Below are 20835 nucleotides of genomic sequence, written 5' to 3'. Positions count from 1 at the left end.
GATGGCATGTTTCTGTGTTTTGTTGAGATGAACACTTAGAGCAAGGTAGTTTGCAGAATTGCCACAAAGGACTGAACAAAGTATGTTTTGTGAGTCTGTTTGAGTTTGTTGTCAAGGATGTGACTGATATGGCTTGTCTATCAGAAATAACTGAGGGGAATTGGGGTCCCATGATTGCAGACATTGAACATGAGAGAGAATCTTGCTTATCCTGCTGAGAATTTGGATTGCATGGACAACGGTGGTGGTACCCTCCGGTGCATTGAGCTTTCTGTTATAGATGGTACATGCCTTGAGAGCATATGGCTAATCACTACTGCATGGCGTTGAAGCCTTGATTTTGGAACTGTCCTCCGATAACCAAAGTTTGACAAGTACGTTGAAGGTAACAGTGAATGATATCACTAATGTTAACCCTCTACTCTCAGTGAAGATCTGGGAAGAGGATCATGTTCTTCAAGGCCTCACTGTGACCCTTCATTGTTGGGTGGTGATGTTGCAACAGGGGTGGCTTGGTAGATGATCTTTGTTGCCTGTACATTATGGCTCAGTCTCCCTCAACTTTATCCTTGCTCTCTCAGTTCCAAAGAAAGTAGAAAGCTTTAAGACCATAAGACAAAGGAGCAGAAGTAGGCCATTTGGCCCATTGAGTCTGCTCCGCCATTTTATCATGAGCTGATCCATTTTATCCTATTTAGTCCCACTGCCCCGCCTTCTCACCATAACCTTTGATGCCCTGGCTACTCAGATACCTATCAATCTCTACCTTAAGTACACCCAATGACTTGGCCTCCACTGCTGCCCGTGGCAACAAATTCCATAGATTCACCACCCTCTGACTAAAAAAATTTTTTCGTATTTCTGTTCTGAAAGGGCGCCCTTCAATCCTGAAGTCATGCCCTCTCGTACTAGACTCCCCCATCATGGGAAACAACTTTGCCACATCCACTCTGTCCATGCCTTTCATAGAACCATTCCAACATTCGAAATGGTTCTATGAGGTCTCCCCTCATTCTTCTAAACTCCAAGGAATACAGTCCAAGAGCGGACAAACGTTCCTCATATGTTAACACTCTCATTCCCGGAATCATTCTAGTGAATCTTCTCTGTACCCTCTCCAACGTCAGCATATCCTTTCTTAAATAAGGAAACCAAAACTGCCCACAGTACTCCAAGTGAGGTCTCACCAGCGCCTTATAGAGCCTCAACATCACATCCCTGCTCCTATACTCTATTCCTCTAGAAATGAATGCCAACGTTGCATTCGCCTTCTTCACTACCGACTCAACCTGGAGATTAAGTTTAAGGGAATCCTGTACGAGGACTCCCAAGTCCAGTTGCATCTCAGAACTTTGAATTCTTTCCCCATTTAAATAATAGTCTGCCCATTTATTTTTTCTGCCAAAGTGCATAACCATACACTTTCCAACATTGTACTTCATTTGCCACTTCTCTGCCCATTCTTCCAATCTATCCAAGTCTCTCTGCAGACTCTCCATTTCCTCAGCACTACCGGCTCCTCCATCTATCTTCGTATCGTCAGCAAACTTAGCCACAAAGCCATCTATTCCATAATCCAAATCGTTAACTGGAATATGCAGAGACATCTGATCCATTGTGGTAAACTACTTAGTAGTGGACTATCCAGAATTGGCTGATATGAGGAGCATCCCTCTACCTGATGAATTACATTGGCACAGCTGGTGGACCTGCTACCTCACAACTCCAGTGACCTGGGTTCAATCTGGACCTCAAGTTCAAAATTCAGTACTTTGTCCTTAAAGTGAGACCATAAGGTGTAGGAACCAAGCGAGGCCATTCACTCCATCGAGTCTGCTCTACCATTCAATCATGGCTGATTTTGTTTCTCAATATTCTTCCAATTTCCTCCCCACCCACCCCCGGAACCCCCTTATCAATCAAAAACCTATCAATGTCTGCCTTGAATACACCAATGATTTGGGCTCCAGAGCCCTATGTGGAAATAAGTTTCACAGATCCACAACCCACTGGCTGAAGAAATTCCTCTTCATTTCAGTTCTACAGCAGTGTTCCTTTATTCTGAGGCTATTCCAACAGATCCTATAGACCAGAGGTCGGCAACCTTTTTGTCTCTGTGGGCCGGATCGCGTATTGTTGAGTGGACAGTGGGCCAGATAAATGCCATAAAAAAAAACTTGAAATATAGGAATTATCCATTTAAATACATCTAGTTATGTCTTGCCTCAAATCAATGAATAACGCATGCTAGAAAATCATTTGTGCTTAACCAAGGATGCCAATTAGTAAACAAAGAACTCAGTTTAGTTGCAATTTATTTCAATCAAGGCATCTTTTGAATCTATTAAAAGGACACAAAGAATCTTTAAACATAAAACATGGTAAATTAAGTATAATAAAAAAGAAAATTTTAATGCAAACAGTGGATAAATCAATGTGAAACTTGAGGCTGGTTGTTGTTTGAAAGCTTCTTAATATTGGGTGTCAGACTTGTTGATGCCAAGAGCAAGACATTATCCAGATGGGCATCAGTCAATCTTGTTCTCAATTGGTTCTTGGTGTGCTTCATTTTTGAAAATAATTGCTCACACAGATTAGTGCTGCCAAGCAATGATGCCATCTTTTTTGCATGATCCACTAAGTTAGGATGCTTCCCACTTGGATGAATATATTTTCTATAGAAGTCAAGCACTGACACATCTTCAGAATGAAATTTCGATCTCAATATGTCGTCACACTGCATCTCAGTCAATTCGATTTGGAAAAATTTCTGATGCAGTGTCTACTTCCACATCAAATGGAGTAGCAAACAGCTTGAACTCATTTGCATGCAAGCAAAAATTAGCAAAACGAGATGAAAACTCTTTTCTCAATTCTTGGACCATATTCACAAAAATGCCTGGATTTTGTGCTTTACATTTTCCAAAAGTGGGAAAATGTGCACCATTTCCTTTTTGAAGCTGGTACTCTCACAATTGCAGCTTTCTTTCAAAAGCCACAATATGACCATACATCTCATGTATCAGCTGATTTTTTTCCTTGAAGTTGTAAATTCAAGTTATTTAAATGAGATGTAATGTCCACAGGTGTGGTATGGACATCAAAAGAAGAATATGGATGGCAAAAGACACCTTTACGAGAATGAAGAGTATACTGATCAATACTAAACTAGGCATGACAACCCGCCTCAGAGTACTGAAATGTTAGGTTTGTCCAGTTATGTTATATGTCTCAGAATGTTGGACAATATCTAGTAACATGAGAAAACGAACTGAAGCACCAGACATGTGGTTTTTGAGGAGGATGCAAAGAATTTCATGGATGAAATGAATATCTAATGAGGATGTCATGAACAGAGCAAACACAAAAAGAGAAATAATGTATGAGATCGTGAAAGGGCAATGTAACTTCATTGGACATGTGATTAGGAAAGAGGAGTTAGAATGCACGGTAATTATGGGAAAGATTGAAGGGAAGAAAGCAAGAGGAAGGCAAAGACAAATGATGATGGAGACAGCAGCCAGAGAACTGGAAATGAATACCAATGAATTGATCCACTTGACCCAAAACAGGAGTGTGTGGGCCATGGCAGTCAAAGCTCAAACTGGGCACGGCACCTGATGATGATGAATGTCCACAAGAAATATCAAGGTTGCAAGGCAATCAGGATCATGTAAATGTGAAGCATCCTAATTTTCACTTTCAAGGAATATTGCCACCTCTTCATGCAATGCAAATATTCTTTCCAGCATTGACCCTCTGCTAAGCCAGTGTACATTGCAGAAATAAGCCAGGTCCCCATATTCTGCCTCCGTATCCAACAAAAACTGCTGAAACTGGCGATGATTCAATCCATGAGATAGGATCAGATTCACTGCCTTCACAGCCATGTCCATAAAATCCTTTAATTTCAAAGACTTGGCACATAATACCTCTTGATGGATAATGCAATGAATCTTGACCAGTTTCTGTGCGATTCCAAGGTTTTCCATTTGTCCTTGCAGCAATGCGGTGATGCCTTTTTTCTGTCTCACCATTGCTGGTGCCCCATCAGTTGTGATGCCAATTAGCTTCGACACATTAAGGTTCATTTCTGACATCGTTTTCAAAAAAAGCTTCAAAAATGTCTGCTCCAGTAACCGTGTCCATCATAGGAATTAATTGAATAAACTCTTCAAAAATTTGAAAAGTTGAGGTCACTCCTCGCAGAAACACTACAAGTTGAGCAGTGTCTCTCAAGCCTGTGCTCTCATCAAGCGTAATTGAAAAAAATTGCAATTCATTGCAGGCATCCCTTAAACAACTTTTAACATCTGACATTTCTTCAACTCACTGTGTGATCGTTCTTGCTGACAGGCTGATAGATGCAAATAAAGATTTCTTTTCAGAACAAACAATATCCCCCACTGCCAGTAAGCATTCTTTCACAAACTCTCCATCTGTAAAAGACTTCATCTTTTCTGCAATACGTTTTGAGACTTCGCAGCTGGCGCGCGTATTTCCTTCATTTTCACTGCTTTTCTTGGCAAAAACTGACGTTTGTTTTCTGAAACTAGCCTTCATTCGCTCAGCTTCACCTTTCCTTGCTTGCCCAGTAAACTTGTTAAAGTTTCCACTTTGACAGATCTCGTAACGTCGACTGATATTTGCCACCTTCTTCACAGCGACGTTTTCTAGACAAATGAGACAAACTGGTTTCCCAGCTTGCTTGATGAAGAAGTAATCTAGTGTCAAAGTGTCTTGGAAATTTCGGCACTCAGTGTCTACCTTCCTACATTTTGCATTCATTGCCAGTGGAATTTTTTTTCTTTGATTTTATTTTAGAAAAGCAAGTTATTCACCAAGTATCGTAACACATGTAAATATCTGGATATTTAGCGTGGATTTCTTGTTAAAAAACATTGACGCTGTTTCTGTTTACAAATTTGAATGATCCCATCTGAAAACCTGCTCGTGCATGGAGAGTATCCAATACATATTAATAAGGTAGTCTGCCTTCCTGTCATTTGTATATACCAGTGTTTGCTTTGGAACAAAACGGAACGTGGGGCCAGTGTAACAAGACACCATGCATGTCCATCAGTGTGGTCGTGTGAAACACTCAGAATAAGGAAAAATCGCTCGCGGGCGGGATAAGCATAGTACCTGAATATTTGCTTGCGGGCCGGATCTGGCCTGTGGGCTGTAGGTCGCCTACCCCTGCTATAGGCTTTCCTACTAATGAAAACACATTCTTCATGTGCATCCCACCCCATTTTAGGGTGCAGTTGAGTTCAATAATATTCTCTCTCGTCCTTCTGAACCCATTGAGTATAGGCTGAGAGGCATCGAAAGCTCCTCATATTGTTAACCCTTTCATTGCTGGGATCATTCTTGTGAAACTCCTTTCCCTTTGGTATGGGTCCAGAAATTGCAAAAAATATTCCAGTGCACTCTGTAGAGTCCTGCTGAAGGGTCTCGGCCCGAAATGTCGACTGTACTTTTTTTCCATAAATAGTGCCTGGCCTGCTGAGTTCCTCTAGCATTTTGTGTGTGTTGCTGATGTTTACAGGTTCTCCCTGACAACTAGATTTTCTCCAGGAGCTCTGGTTTCCTCCCACAACCCAAATATGTAGGCTGCTTAGATAACTGAGCATGGTAAAACTGCCCGAAATGTGTAGTTGAGTGGAAGAATCTGATGGGTGGATTAAAATGGCGAGATTAAAATGATTTATGGTAAGATTAGGATATTCAAATTAAAAATGGATACTTGTTGGTCATCGTGAGCCCAGTATACTGAGGAGGCCTTTCTCCGTAGTGTGTTGTTCTCAAGCTTCAGTAGGCCTTTATCCTACTTTAGGCCTACTTTATGGTCAAGGCCCACAATACTACTTTAGGTGAGCATGTGAGATTGTTTAATTCATTTTGCAGTTTAATATAAAAGTTTTTCCACCAACAATTAAAATTAACTGGCAAACAACTTTTTCTACTGAGGTTGGATGGGACTGCAACCTGAGTTCATGGGTTAAGGGTGAAAGGTGAAAAGTTTAAGGGGAACATGAGCTGAAACCTCTTCACTCAGAGGATTGTGAGACTGTGGAATGAGCTGCCAGCACAAATGGTGCATGCGAGGTCTATTTCAATGTTTAAGAGAAGTTTGGATGGGTACATAGATAGGAGGGGTATGGAAGGCTATGGTTGATGAGAATAGGTAGTTTAAATGGTTCAGCATGGACTAGGTGGGCCAAAGGGTCTGCTTCTGTGCTGTACTTTTCTATGGTTATGGAACTTTCTGAACCATATAACAGTGATTGCCTCTTGCATTTGTATACATTCAGTAGCTGCATATTTATGGTCAAAATGAGCTATTACACCAAAAATGGGCAACATTTAAGCTTTCATAGGATTAACAATTGATTGTACAGTAGACTATTGAAGAGGAGCAGTCAAGGATTTGTAAGAGCGGTTGTGTTCGGTCCATTGTGTCTAATGATTTATTTTTTCTCTGAACATTTTGTCTCATTCTCTTCCCTAGAATGAGATGAATGTGCTCCTCAAGCCCATGTCTGATAAAATGCAGGAAATTCAGGACTTTCGGGAGAAGAACCGTGGTAGCAAGCTGTTCAACCACCTGTCAGCTGTTAGTGAAAGCATCGCAGCACTGGGCTGGGTTGCAGTGGTAAGTGGACAGATTTACTATTGAATGAATACTGTACTGTCAGATGGTGCTATTCAATGGCTTCCAGTTCCTCCCTGACGAACAGTAGCAATCTCAAGCTCCACTTGCTTCTTGATTAAACTGCACACAGAGAGACTGTACAGAAGCTTTCAATGCTTTTTTTATAATTTGCAGCAAATTTACCAGAATATGCAATTGAAACTGGGTTAGTTTTTAAACTTAAAGTAAGAAAGCTAAAGTTTTTCTGACCATCCGGAGTATAGAGATTAGATTGCCAAAAAATACATGAGAGTTGTTTGTGATGACTATAGTTTATAATCCTGCATGTATAGGAAATAGAACTGGCTATTCACCTCTTTTGACAGCTGTGCCATTCAATGGTGGCAAATCTGAATATTTGCTTGAATCGCCTGCCTCTGTTACGAATCGTTTATTAAATTTAACTGACATTACCTGTTGAGCTAGCTTCAGAGTCAAGTTTAAGTTTGCTCAGTGTGGGCAATTTTCAGTTTAATAATCCGTACTGCAAAGCAAAGTGTGTTTAGATTTATCTTCGCTTTAGATTCTTGAATGTTGGCAGGATCTGCCTGAGCATTGTGAGGTTAGAGGTTTATTGTAGCCTGTTTTTACAACCTGGCTGGTTGACAGATAAAGCTGAGCCACAGTCAGCATAAGCAGCTTGAAAATTAATGGGATTCATGGCCTGAGAAACACTGGCAAACAACTTTGAATAGATTTATGAAGAGGGATATGGGCCAAATGTGGGCAAATGGGGCTAGTTTAGTGGACATCTTGATCGGCAAGGACAAGTTGGATTGAAGTATGTGTATACACTATTGCTGTTGTACACCAAACAAAGACACAAAAGCACACTTACTAATATTGTAATGTTCTCTGTACTCCTAATTTTCAAACAAAAATTTCATTTATGGAGTTAGCGGGTCCAGAAGCAGAAAACTGAGTTTATGGGACACAAATGTTAGGACAAAGTTCTGCAATTTTTAGACATTCAAGCAAACAGTCAAATTAATGTATTGTTGTTGACAAGTTTTTAAGCTTAATGGCAAATATGTAGTTTCAGAAACTGGATGTGCAGTTAGGTTATCGTACAACACACACAAAATGCTGGAGGAGCATCTGTGGAAATTAATAGACAGTTGATGTTTAGGGCCAAGACACTATCGGTATAGATAGCAAGGGGGAAGACACCTGAATAAAAAGGTGGGGAGAGACGGGAAGGAGGACAAGTGAGAAGGTGATAGGTGAAGCCAGGTAAAGGGCTGGAGAAGAAGGAATCTGATAGGAGAGGAGAGTGGACCATGGGTGAAAGAGAGGAAGTGGGGCCATCAGGGAAGGTAATCGGCAGGTGTAGAGAAGAGGCAAGAGGCCAGAGTGGGAAATAGAATGGGGAAGGGGAGTGGAAAAGAAAACAAAATACTGGGAAGAGAAATCTATGTTCTTGCCTTCAGGTTAGAGGCTACCGAGACAGAATATGAGATGTTGCTCCTCCACCCTGAGAGTGGCCTCATTGTGTTAAGGCAGGAGGCTAAGAACCAACATGTTAAAATGATGAGGCCTTTGCTGAGGACAGAGCATTCCACTTCAGAGAGGGGAAAATTGGGAGGGAATGGTGAAAACATGACAGGGATTACCATATAAAACTCCTTTGCACTATTCCAAAAAATGGTTCAAGGTACATGTACGGCACCGTGTACAACCCTGAGATTCATTTCCTTGCGGGCATACTCAGTAAATCCAAGAAGCGTAATAGAATCAATGAAAGACATCACCCAACAGAACAGATGAGCAACCAATGTGCAAAAGAAAACATACTGCAAATACAAAGTAAAGTAAAAAATAATATTAAATAAATAAGCAATATATATTGAGAACATGAGATAACGAATCCTTGAAAGTGAGTCCATAGACTGTGGGAACAGTTCAGTGACGAGGTGAGTGAAATTGAGCCGTTATCCTCACTGTTTCAAGAGCCTGATGGCTGAGGGGTAATAACTGTTCCCGAACCTGGTGGAGAGAGGCCCGAGGCTCCTGTACCACCTTCCTGATGGCAGCAGCAAGAAGAGAGCATGGCCTTGGTGGCTAAGGTCTTTTTTTTTAATGTTTTATATTTAATTTTTTTTTATGTTTTAAAGTTTAAAAAAAAATTAACCCAGAGTGCAGTAATATTGTGACCATTTCTGGGTGTTTGAGCACCCACTGGGAAATTGAATTCCACACTATTAGGCAGTGTTTTCATTTGCCAAACAAATGTTTCTGGCAGTAGTAGTATAATATCCATTGTTCATCCCCTGTACAATTTTCAACCATACCAACCTGTAGATAAGCTCTTACTCACAACCAGGTTGTACATTTTCCCCTGAAGCTAATGAGCCAACATTCTTTTCTTGCTTTTGTTTTTCAGTTAGGCCTGTGTGACTTTCTGTAACCTGTACAGCCTTGCATGTCCCTGTGTAACTCTCAGCTTCCAGCCTTGCTCCAGGCTGCTGCTGTATATTTTTTTTTACCGTCTCCATAAGATTAGCCATTTTTGAAGCTAGTTTTTGTCATACCACAGAGACTTGGGAACCAAGTGATGTAACTGTTAGCAATTAGTAATGTAATTTCAGGAATTCTAGGATGTAAAAAAAAAACTTCAGGATATCTATTGTATACAATTCTCTGACATTGAATGTACCTATTGAATACTCCAATATTTTTATTTGTTCTGATAGACTTGTGGAGTCCTAACAATTTGGAGTAAGTTTTTAATCTGATCTCATATTTTTTAGTGGTATATTGCTAAGGGATCTTACTCTGGGTTTAGAGTTTGATTGGTTAGTCTTTTGGTTTTTGCTTGATCGGTCAAATGGCCATCTAATGTTCTTGAACAAACTACCAGGGATTTGTGGCATCTGCTTTACTTGCTGTTTAACTGGGTGGTATTGATAAATAGGTGAATCTAATGTGTTTTCCTTTTCTAACTTCCTCTTTTCTCTGCATCCCTCTTCTTTGCTGTTTCATCGTGGGCTTAGACCCCTAAGCCAGGTCCTTTTGTTAAGGAGATGAATGATGCTGCCACCTTCTATACTAACAGAGTATTGAAGGAGTTTAAGGACATGTAAGTTTTCTTTCTTCACCCTTCTGTCCAAATGGTGCACTCTGTTTAAATCTGCTGTTTGCATGTTCTGCAAGGCTTAAAATTAGGAACGAATTCCAATACAGCGAAATGTTTTGAAAATAAGTTGAGTGCAATTCAGTATTGAGTGATTAGTTCCCATCAGTACTGTGTCTGTTACAAGAGCCTGAAAGATAACATTTAGAGATCAATACGTTAGTGCTTCCCTCTGATCTTGGCCAGTCACCTCAAGTTCCACCTGCACCCAACTCGCAAGTCTGTAAGAAAACCCAGTTTCAGGTAACTACCTCCTTCCTGTATGTCATGGATGAGGAATCTTAACCTTCAGCCTCAGATTCACTGGTCAATAAGTAACTGAAGTTGCAAGACTGGTTAGAACTTGTGTTGAGGCACAGGTTCCTTATGACAGCAGTCCCCGGGCCGTGGACCGGTACCAGGCCGCAAAGCATGTGCTACCGGGCCGCAAGGAAGCGATACGTCAGCTGCACCTTTTCCTCAATCCCTGTCACGCACTGTTGAACTTGATGATAGGGTTGACAACTGTCCCGTATTTGCTGGGACATCCCGTATATTGGGTTAAATTGGTTTGGCCCATACGGGACCGCCCTTCTCCCGTATTTCCCCCGCTAACATAGAGCGTTCCTATGAAACCTTTCGTGCCGAAATGTCATAAAGCAAAGAAGCAACTACCATTTATTTATATGGGAAAAATTTTTAAGCATTCTCTACCAAAAATAACCTACCAAATCATGCCAAATGACACATAAAACCTAAAATAACACTAACATATAGTAAAAGCAGGAATAATATGCTAAATACACAGCCTATATAAAGTAGAAATAATGTATGTACAGTATAGTCGGAAAGATTAAGCCAAAACCAATTTGTGGAAAAAAAAATCGGCAGGTACACGCATGTGCATGTCATGCATTCACACACAGGTGCCAGCGCAAGGGTTCATGGTCATGGTAGTCTTTCTCAGGGTAAACACAAGTGTCCCAGGATTTGACTACTACTTTTGTTCCTTAATTGGGAGTGAGAAATTGGGCAACCCTAACTGTAAAAGACATGTAGAGGTGAGTTTAACCCTACTTGAACACCCCCCCTCCCCTCACAGTTGGCCGGTCCGCAAGAATATTGTCAATATTAAACCGGTCTGCGGTGCAAAAAAGGTTGGGGACCCCTGCCTTATGAGATGTTGATTCCCCTTCATTTTCAACTGAGCAGGTTAAAGACAAACATAGAAATGAAAGCAGAATAAGTTTGTGAGTCAAAAACTAAAGAAAAAAATGTTGGAACTGTTCAGCAGTTCAGACAGCATCAATGTTTTCATTGCCACATCCTTCTCTTAGATACTGACTTTATTTTACTTCCATTGGCATTGCGTAACTGGCAGTGTTTCCAGTATTTTAATTAAATGGCAGTCTTGTGATTATGTTGCCAGTTAGTAAGTTAAGTTTACTAAATTGGAAATGGGGAAGAAATCCATAAGTTTGGCTGGCTTTGAAAGAAGTGGATTGTTACAACTGAATGATATTTTTTTTAGGGGAGAAGCCCCACTTTGTCCACTGATTGTGTCCCAGACTCCAGACTCCCATAATTGTGGTTACTTTTTTTTCCCCACCTACTAAATTTGTTCACCATGCTAATTATATCTGTCAACTGCGATTGTAAGGATAGTATCAGACATCACCTAACATTGACCTAGGCACTGAATCCAGAGATGACAAAGGCACTCCATGTCCAGGTGACTTAGTAAAATCAGCCTGTGAGCGTGTTAGGTTTTGAGCCTTAACTTAGAGAGTTGAATTCCCTCCCACTGGTGTCTTGGATGGGCACCACTGAATGAGAACTTAACCTGACTAATACTAAGAACTGCAAAGCTGCATCCCATCTGGGACTGCAGCACTTTCTCAAGGGCAGTTAGGGAGAGGTATTAAATGTTAGGTGTGCAAGTTGTTTCTTTTAAAACAAGAAATGTTTTTAGATGTTTTCATATCCTGGTAGAATAATTAAATGAGATTGCTTTCTTGTTTCTCTCATACTTATAGCATCTAGTAAGCAAAAACTCTTCTTACAATTTCTGAAAATGTAATGTAATTGAGAGTCAGATTCCAAAACTGCTAAGTTAGCCAAGTGAATCCTAATTCTGCTTGTAGACAAATCTCAATCATTTTAGGCCCAAGATCTTGATACAAGTGCTCTTTTGTTGTGAATTTTTTATGCATGCAGCCGAGGGTGTGGATTACATTTTTCATTTGTACTTAAGACAAAGGAAATGCTGTGTATCGTTCTGGGCTGTCCACCATCTGACACGTGCTTAAGAACTCGGCTGTCTGAACCCTTCTGAACAAGTCCCTTTAGAGCATTAGTCATTCACCGACAGCCTGTACAACAGGTGCAGTTGGTGACCAGTTTCAGGGAGCCAGCAGAAAATGTCTCAATTTCCTATTCCAGTAATTGGAAGGAATTAAAAAAAAAATTCCTTAGCCATTTTCTACATTGGCATTTAATTGTGTGTGTGTGTGTGTGTGTGTGTGTGTGTGTGTGTGTGTGTGTGTGCGCGCGCGCGCGGCTTTGTTTACAGCCTGTGGAGATCAAAGGCTTCTCCGAACACTAAATGCACCACACAGTTTAATACTGAACTGAGCAATGTAGTTCATTACCAAAGCAGATATTTCCCCTCCTCCATTTTATGTGGCATGTATGGTTTCATGGTTTTCCTGAGTGAGATGAAATGATTCTCTTTTGTTTGTCTTTTTTTTAGCTACAGAAATGAAAACAATCTGATTTGACACAATATCAACATGTTTTACTACCATTGATATTATTTCAGGGCTGGTCAGAGTGGAAGGGTGTCTTCATGTCCCAGGCTAACAGACCCCTTCATTACTCACCCTGTGCATTGTCACACATCCGGAACTGAAAGATATATGCTGCACTGCAATGAGCTTGTTTATTTCTTGCACAGTTCTTATATAATTTGTTAAATTTATGCTGTACTTTAAAGAGAGAATTAATTGTAGTTGCCTGGGACTATGCGCACTGGAATTGAGGATAATGAGAAAGGATTTTATAGATAAGATGGAGGCAGGAAAATTCTTTCCACTCGTAAGTGAGACTAGATATAGGGAATGTATCCTCAAGATTCAGGGAAATAGATTTAGGAGTTGAGAATTTACTTTTCCCAGTGGGTAGTGAATCCGTGGAATTCTCTGCCTGGCCTCAAATATATTGAATGCACAGTCAGATAGCTTTTTGCATAACAGGGCTTTTGCGGGTTAAAGGGAATAGGCAGGGAAGTGGAGCTGAGTCCAAAGCCAGTTCAGCTATGGTCAATGGCAGGGCAGGCTCGATGGGCCAGATAGCCTACCCTGCTCGTGTTTCTTATATTCTTGTGTTCTGAATCTAGTTCCTTTAATGCCATACGTTGATGATGCAGCTGCAAGTAAATATCTCACTGCATCTGTGCATAGGTGTACTTTTGCATGTGACAATAAACTCAAAATTTGTCAGGCTTTTTGCTTGGGCACTGATTGTACAGTGTTTTTGGATGGTTCTACATGCCTTAGTGTAGCCAGAATCATCCCTTGCACCCCAACCAGTGCAGGAATAATATTTATAGGCAGGTTGATACTTCTCAAGTGCAGACAGTTGAGTTCCTTGTTGCTTTTAAAATGAGAAAACCATTTCATCTCATCCAAAACTACAAAATCATGAAATATACACTACACCCACCTGTTATTCTGGGGGGGGGGGGGGTGAGTGGGGGAAGGTTCCCCTGGCAGCATGGCAGCAGTGTGATGAGCAAATCGCTCCCACGTCCCAGTAGTTGAAGGAGGGAGGTTGTGGCTAATGGTATAGTGCAGTGCATTCTACACTAGGCTTCTAAATTAAAAATTAATCCTTTAAGTAATGACAGCAGAAATAGTTGGCCTCATTCTGGAAATATTCTGATTACTTTCTCCAATAGTGATCAAAGAAACGTAAACATCTTCCTCTAAGAATTGAAAGTAATAGCCAATTATTCTCCAACAGCAATGTCTGAATCTTTGATTCCCAATGACTGGTAATAGATAATAAACCCAGCACTTGGCCTTGGGCTTAGCCTCCTTTCTATGAGCGGGATTCCCAGGCATCAAACACGTGAATCCTCCCATAACTCTTCAGAATTTTTTCTGTGGACATTAATAAATGATAGTCTATCATTTGCAGGAATGAAGGTTTCTTGTTGGCTTGGATGCCTAAATGATTCTCCCATGGAATTTTTTTTAGTTGGTTATCTAGGAATAGCTGCTGTCCTTGGTTTTAAATAGACCTAGAGCAAAGAGTCATTTTGCAACTATATCTGCAGTAGTATGTATGATCTAGTACAACCTCTCTCTAATCTCAAGATTTGGTAATTAGCCAGTAAACAGTTTCCAGCATTTTTTGGCTCATCATTGTCTTTCCCCATTTTCTCTTCCCTCACTAATTCTGCCATTATTAGGGTTATCTCAACAAGGGATATGCTATATAACCTTGTTGCCTTGTCGACAAAGTCTTCTGCACATGCATGCATGAATACGCAATATATATAGCTTAATTTGCTGATTCTTCCACTTGCCAACTTTAGCTTCTAAATTTTTCCCTTCATTTCTAGAAGTGTTAGCATTATATTTGGACATTATCATTTAAAGGCCAAGGTTGTTTTTAAAAGTGGTCGTAAGTTTTCCCTCATGTCCACTTAGTTTAAAACTGTACTTTTTAAGGCACATACTGTTACCAGCGATTTGAAAACTATGCTCAGTGTCTGATATTGTTTTGATATTTTGCTTGGTATGAAATGGGAAGTTTACTGTCGTTTAAAGTCCATCTTCAAGTTAAATAACCTTGGCTGAATTCTCAATGAATTAATCTCCATTGTTCTATTAAATTTTCTTCAACTACAGTGACAAGAAACATGTAGAATGGGTCAAATCCTTCCTCAGTATCTGGACAGAACTTCAGGCCTACATCAAGGAGTACCACCCCACTGGGCTCTCATGGAATAAGGCTGTAAGTACCCTTAATTGATCTATGCCTTCATTGGTGTCCCAATTCTATATTCCTTACACTCCTCCATCTTAGCATGGCTGTTCCATTTCAAGCAGCATCCTAAATCGATTTCCAAGGACTCTACTTCTCTCATAATGCATGAAAAGGAATTCCAAATCCCTGACTCATGTGTAACAATGTGACTAAAAAGACATGCCTTCTGTTTTTATGATGCCTTTCGTGATATCACTAACTTCTCAACAACCAGTAAAGTGCTTTTGAAGTGTAGACACTGTTTGTGGGAACCACAGCAGCCAATTGTGCATACAGTAATTTCCATGAGCAGTAACATGATGATGAACAGACAATTTACCTTACTGGTGTTAACTTGGTAATTGGTGCTAGCCAAGACATCAGCAGGATCTTTGTTGATCTTAGAAATGATGTTGCCAGAGAACACAGCATCTTTGCTGTAATCTCATCCGAAAGGCCCAGGATAGAATGTCCTTCTCGTGCTACACGGAGAATGTAGTCAATTCATTGAAGGGCAGCAGGGGAGTACTTTCACATCTACATAAGGTAAGTGACTCGTGCAGTAAGAACTTCAATTTTAAGCCCACTGTAGTTTATTGCTCAAGAGCCTCTGACAGCAGAGACGTGTAGAGCCTACATTTTGCTGTTGCTTGATTTCCTGTCATTGGTAACAGCTCTTAAAATCTTTGTGAGTACATCTCCCAGTGCTGGGACCAGAGTCTGTGAACCTCTGACAGCCAGTGAGCCAATGCACGGTAGGAGGTGAGCACATGAATTATTCTGGTCTGCAAGATCGATTTTATTTATTTATTGAGATACAGCACGGTGTGGGACTTTTGAGCTGTGTGGCCCAGCAACGCTCAACTTAACCCTGGCCTAATCACAGGACTGTTTACAATGCCCAGTTGAGGTACAGATCAGTAACTCTTTGGACTGTGGGAGAAAACTGGAGCACTGGAAGGAGAGCCAGGCGGTCACGGGGAGAACATACAAACTCCTTTCAGGACAGTGGCGGGAATTGACCTGGCTCACATGTACTGTAAAGCATTGTGCTAACCACTATGCCACCTCTTGGGGACATTCAGATTTATGTCAGTTCATTTGTTCAAGCAACTCAAGGACGTGGGGCCAGGTATGACGGTGTCTTTACTAAAAGCCTGTTCTGTTGTCTGAGGCCCGCACAGTTTTCAAGGTGGGTGTGGATTGTGTAACTTTTCAAGACTGACATCAGTATTCCACTTTCAATTGATTGACACCTCCGCCAGTGCCCAGCAGCCTCAGTACAAATGCATGTTATAGGCAAGAGGGAATACTCTATAGATTGCATTTTTCACTTAATAATTGGAAGCATTGCTTTGGGCGATAGAAGTTCTAGACTGCTCAGTGCAAGGTTGGACTGTCAGCTTGATTTCATGGTCACATGCATGAAGGGGGATCGAACCCATGCAGAGACGACAGATCGTTCTTTAATGGAGCCTTACAAAGTAAAGCAGTCCTTTATGTGGAAGCCATGGAATTAGGTGAATTGCAATACAGAACACCAATATACACAAATATTCAAAACCCCTGGAATAATGAGCAGTCTGCTTGAAACATAACTCAATTTCATTAAAAGGTAACTCTCTGGGGAGTGTGGGGCTTCTTAGAGGAGTTTAATATTTCTTTAAATGGCAGATCAAAACCATGCTCGTACAGTAAATGGAGTTTTAGAAGCAGATGGGCATTTTACAGATGTTGCGAAGATGTACGTTTTTGTCTTAGAATCACTTTAAGAGATCAGTTTCACTTCTAGTTATGAAAATGTGCATTGAGTGGCAAAACCTAGATTTTTCTTTTTCTCCATTCCATCCTACTTTCTAGAATGTCACTTTTCAAAACGGGTTGTAAAATAGTATGGAGGGCAATGACAGCACTAAGGGTTGAAAAGTTGGCTGCTGCTGCATGGGATTTGTAATGATCACTGAACCTTGGCACTTGGATACACAGGCACCGATTCCTCACAAGAGTAAGTTAGAATGTGCTTATTAAAGTTTCGCAGAAGAGCAAGGAGAATGTACACTGTCATAAGTTGCTGACACTCCAGGCTTGGTGGCAGAAGTTGCCTTAATCATTTTCAAAGATGAAGTTGTTTACTGGACAGTGAGCTGCTTATGAGAAATTGTCTACTCACTGTGAGATCAGTCATTATTTGGATCATTTGCCCTTGATTGCTCCGGGAAAGCAACATGGTCATGTACAAAAATATAGTATATTTGGTTTTCTGGGGCAGATTTTTAAAAGCTTACATCTGTGGCCCTACCCCAGCACATCCTGTGATTCTCCGCATGCCAGTTAAACAAAGCTGATTGCAAGGATCTTGGGTCGCACAGTGACTTCAAAATCCTCTGTACAGTTCCATTAAAAACAACACTGTTTCTAAAATATGAGGTTAATGCCAAGTGGAACAATATTGTGTACATGTCTGGGTGTTGTTGCATCTACCATGAAATTAAACAGTTGATGTTTTGATAAGAGTTTTTTGTTTGCCCAAGCACTGATTTTGAGGACTCAGCCTTTCAATAAAGTAATGTCCCTTTAAAAGTGGGATGAGGAGGAATTTTTTCAGTCTGAGGGTGATGAATCACTGGAACTTGTTATCACTCAGGACTGGGGAGGGCATCGTTGGGTGTATTGAAGGCAGACTGATAGATTGTTGATCGGTAAGGGGTTAGGAATTTCAGGGACAAGGTGGGAGAATAGGGTTGGGGAAAAAATATCCACCACGATTGAACGCAAAGCAGATTTGATAAGCCAAGTAGGTTAATTTTTCTCCTATATTTTATGGTCTTATGATGTTCCACCAGAAAACTTTACCAAAAGACCCCAACAGTAGTGCAAAACCAGAACTTGTTTTCACCAAGGAGTTGGCAGTGATTGTTTACTTTTGTCATTCTGGGTCACTCTAATCCTACTTGTTAAAAATGGCACATAAAGGGCGTGGACTTCATTTGGGAGGTTCACAGAACAGCTTTGTAGGGCTTCCCTGTATAACACATGAAAAGAACGCTGTTGGTTTCAACCTGCTGTTCCCTAATGGTTTAGTGTGTATTCTCCCAGTTGTCATACTGTAGCCTAATACAGGTGATCTTTGCAGGGAACTCTTAAATGGGTGTAACATAATGCAAGCTGCTCTCATCCAGCAATAGGGTGATGGTGCTACTGAATGAGTGGATGCTACGGTGTTGGGACTGAGTGTCAAATTGCTCAGGGGTTAAGACCATAAAATGTAGAAGCAGAATTAGGCTATTCAGCCCATTGAGTCTGCTCTGCCACTCAATCATGACTGAGTTTTCTTTCTCTCAAGCCCATTCTCCCACTTTCTGTACCTACCCTTAACCTCTTTAGCAATCAAGAATCTATCAATCTCTGCCTTAAACCCACTTGGTTTCGACAGCCCTCTTGTCAATGAATTCTACAGATTTACCTCATCTCTGTGTTATAGGATGGCCCTTTATTCGAAGGCTGTGTACTTGGATCTTGGACTCTTCAATTCTATCACATTTATGTCAATGTCCGCTCTTGAGGGATTTGGTCAAGCTACTGAAGAGCGGTACCGTGCAAGGAAAGAGCAGAAAATGTTCATGGTTTCATCCAGGTGCTTTTGGCAGGAACTTGACAGGGAGATCTATGTAGGTACACGAGGGAAGCTTACTCCAAGGTACCCAGTTGCACTTGAGTTCTTATGGCAGTTTCCCTGCGGGCTGAAGGCAAAGTGGATGAAGTCTCCTCTCCCTAGGTAATGAACTTAAGGGGATGTCCCTCCTGCAGCAGTGAGCAGCAGACTGCGAGGTGTGGCAGAGATCACAGCAGTAGCCTGAGTTAGGAATCTTGAGAAGACTGTGAACCTGGTTCCCACAGATGAAGCAGTTAAGACACAGGTAAGGCTGTAGTTGAGGCCATAGAAAGTCATAAATCTAAGTGAAATAAAGAATGCAGTAGACAGTTGGCCCTTTAAATAGCATGGTTTCAAAGGGCAATATTTTTCTATGAATAAATGGGTACTGTTTTTAGACTAGTAAAGTTCCAGGTATATTGTTGTCCTTGCTGTGTCTCTTACAGAGCCACAATGATTTTTCAAACATACATCATTAGCTTTGGTGTGATGTTGAGGTTATTAAAGAGCTATGGGGCAGTGCTAGTTTACATGGGGATGGCTTTAGCTCACACCAGCATCTGTTCTGGTCTGAATTAGCATTTATCCCTCTTTGTGGAAAATGGGAGGGGACAGAAATTGTAAGAGAGAATATCCAGCTTGACAACCTCCTTTAAACTAGCTGGGATCATTTTGTCAAGCCTCGTTTATACAGTATACAGTTGGAAACCAATTTTAATGTTTTGTTTCAAACGTCTGAGTCTTTTTTCTGAAAGAAGAGGTTGCATGTACATACCTTAAGTTGTGAGCAGCTGTGTCCACATTTCCATTTAACTGAGAAACATCTTGGGGTGATTCAAACTCCCTTTGCCTGTTTAAATTCAATGCATAAAGCCTCCTAGTCTGGAGCAGAACAGTTAGCTGTAGGAAAGGAATTACACAGTGTGTGTAATTACGCAGGTATGGACCTTGAATAGAAAATTCAATAATGTACCTCAGGAAAACACAGTGAGTTACTTTCCTCAATATGTCAGGTTTATTCAAATGCTAAACTTATAATTTTGCCATTAACATCATTTGGAGTTTACACTATTTCCTTACATCATACTTTATATATTTCCAGTGAAATTCTGTATGCTGTTTGAGTGCACTTTCTCAAAAAGAGTTGTCCATAGTCATCTACTAAAGTTTATATTGCCATCATGTCCTCTCTCTTTGGTTAACCAAAAAGTTTCTATTGTAGGTAACACAGAGACATGATCCTGTAGATGCTGGAATCTGGAGCAACACAAAATCGCTGAAGAACCAAGTGGGCCAGACAGCATTTATGGAGGGAAATGGATAACTGATATGTCAGATTAAGACTCTTTATTTGGACTAAGATCCTCTGACCTTATAGATGCTGCCTGACCTTGAGTTCCTCCAGTGTTTAATGTTGTTGGTCTACTGTAGATAATGTTGTTTGGTAGCATGAATCGAAGGAGACCAAAGTCTGTAGACTGGCTCCTGACATCCATGATAAAGCAGCCCTATCATCTTGATAGCAGAATCATCTGCTATGGAATGAGAGAGCCCATTCTAAAGCACTGCAAAGATGGATTTCATTCACTTCAAAGGCTACAAAAGTAAGCAATGAATACATCAGGATGATAAACCTGTGGTCTAATGTAGATTAGCTCAGATTATATTGATTTAAAATTTTCCTTTCGGCATACTTTTTGAACACATACAGGAATAATTTTTGGGTTTGGGCAGTTGGGTAAAGCAAATGATTCTGGACCAGTGGCCCAATATTCATTGCTTCCATTAATGATCCTGAGGTCAGTGCATCTGGTGGTTGGACCTGAGGTTGCATAAAGAAATAGCTTGGTTATTGTAATGTTTGCCAACAGGACATTCCTGCCTTTACTTCCTTACGTGAAACTGGCCAGATCTCTGATACAAACTTGTCAACAGAAGAAGTAATATGAAAAATTTTCTTTTGCAACCAAGGTCACCAACAGAACTGGGATAACAAGAAAATCACAAAGACGAGGTGTAAGGGGAAACGGGCATGTTCAACAACTAATACAATATATTTTGAGTACTTTCAGTTCTTACCTTTTTCTAGTCTCATCCGTAGTATCAACCTTAAACTCTGTTGGTTGCATGGTGGATATCAGCCACGGCTGACCTGTGTCAGCCTCTCACTATCAGTCTTGGGCATTTTATCTCTCCTTCCACGAGAGTGGCCCTTCAGCCCACAGAACCAGAGGTGCTTCTAACCATGCTGCAGCTCCATCTTACAAACTTCCAACCGTCAAGCCCAACGGGTGTGCACAGCTCACCAGTTTCATACAAGGAGACAAAGGTACCATTTTC

At 40.8% G+C, this 20835-nt stretch overlaps 1 protein-coding gene across 3 annotated transcripts in view; it reads left to right on the top strand.

The window, feature by feature from the left end:
* The window catches only part of cap2 (cyclase associated actin cytoskeleton regulatory protein 2), a 202949-nt gene that overhangs the window by 143770 nt on the left and 38344 nt on the right, over window positions 1–20835 (top strand). For all 3 annotated transcript variants that reach the window (XM_072283587.1, XM_072283588.1, XM_072283589.1), the window contains 3 exons: window positions 6515–6658; window positions 9691–9776; window positions 14726–14831. In XM_072283587.1, the coding sequence (XP_072139688.1) occupies window positions 6515–6658; window positions 9691–9776; window positions 14726–14831 (336 nt within the window). The remainder of the gene's footprint in view (window positions 1–6514; window positions 6659–9690; window positions 9777–14725; window positions 14832–20835) is intronic.

The sequence above is a fragment of the Mobula birostris genome, chromosome 19, assembly GCF_030028105.1.
Source record: "Mobula birostris isolate sMobBir1 chromosome 19, sMobBir1.hap1, whole genome shotgun sequence".
Taxonomy (NCBI): domain Eukaryota; kingdom Metazoa; phylum Chordata; class Chondrichthyes; order Myliobatiformes; family Myliobatidae; genus Mobula; species Mobula birostris.
The sequence above is the reverse complement of the archived record's forward strand: the minus strand, read 5'-3'. Positions and strand labels throughout refer to the sequence as shown.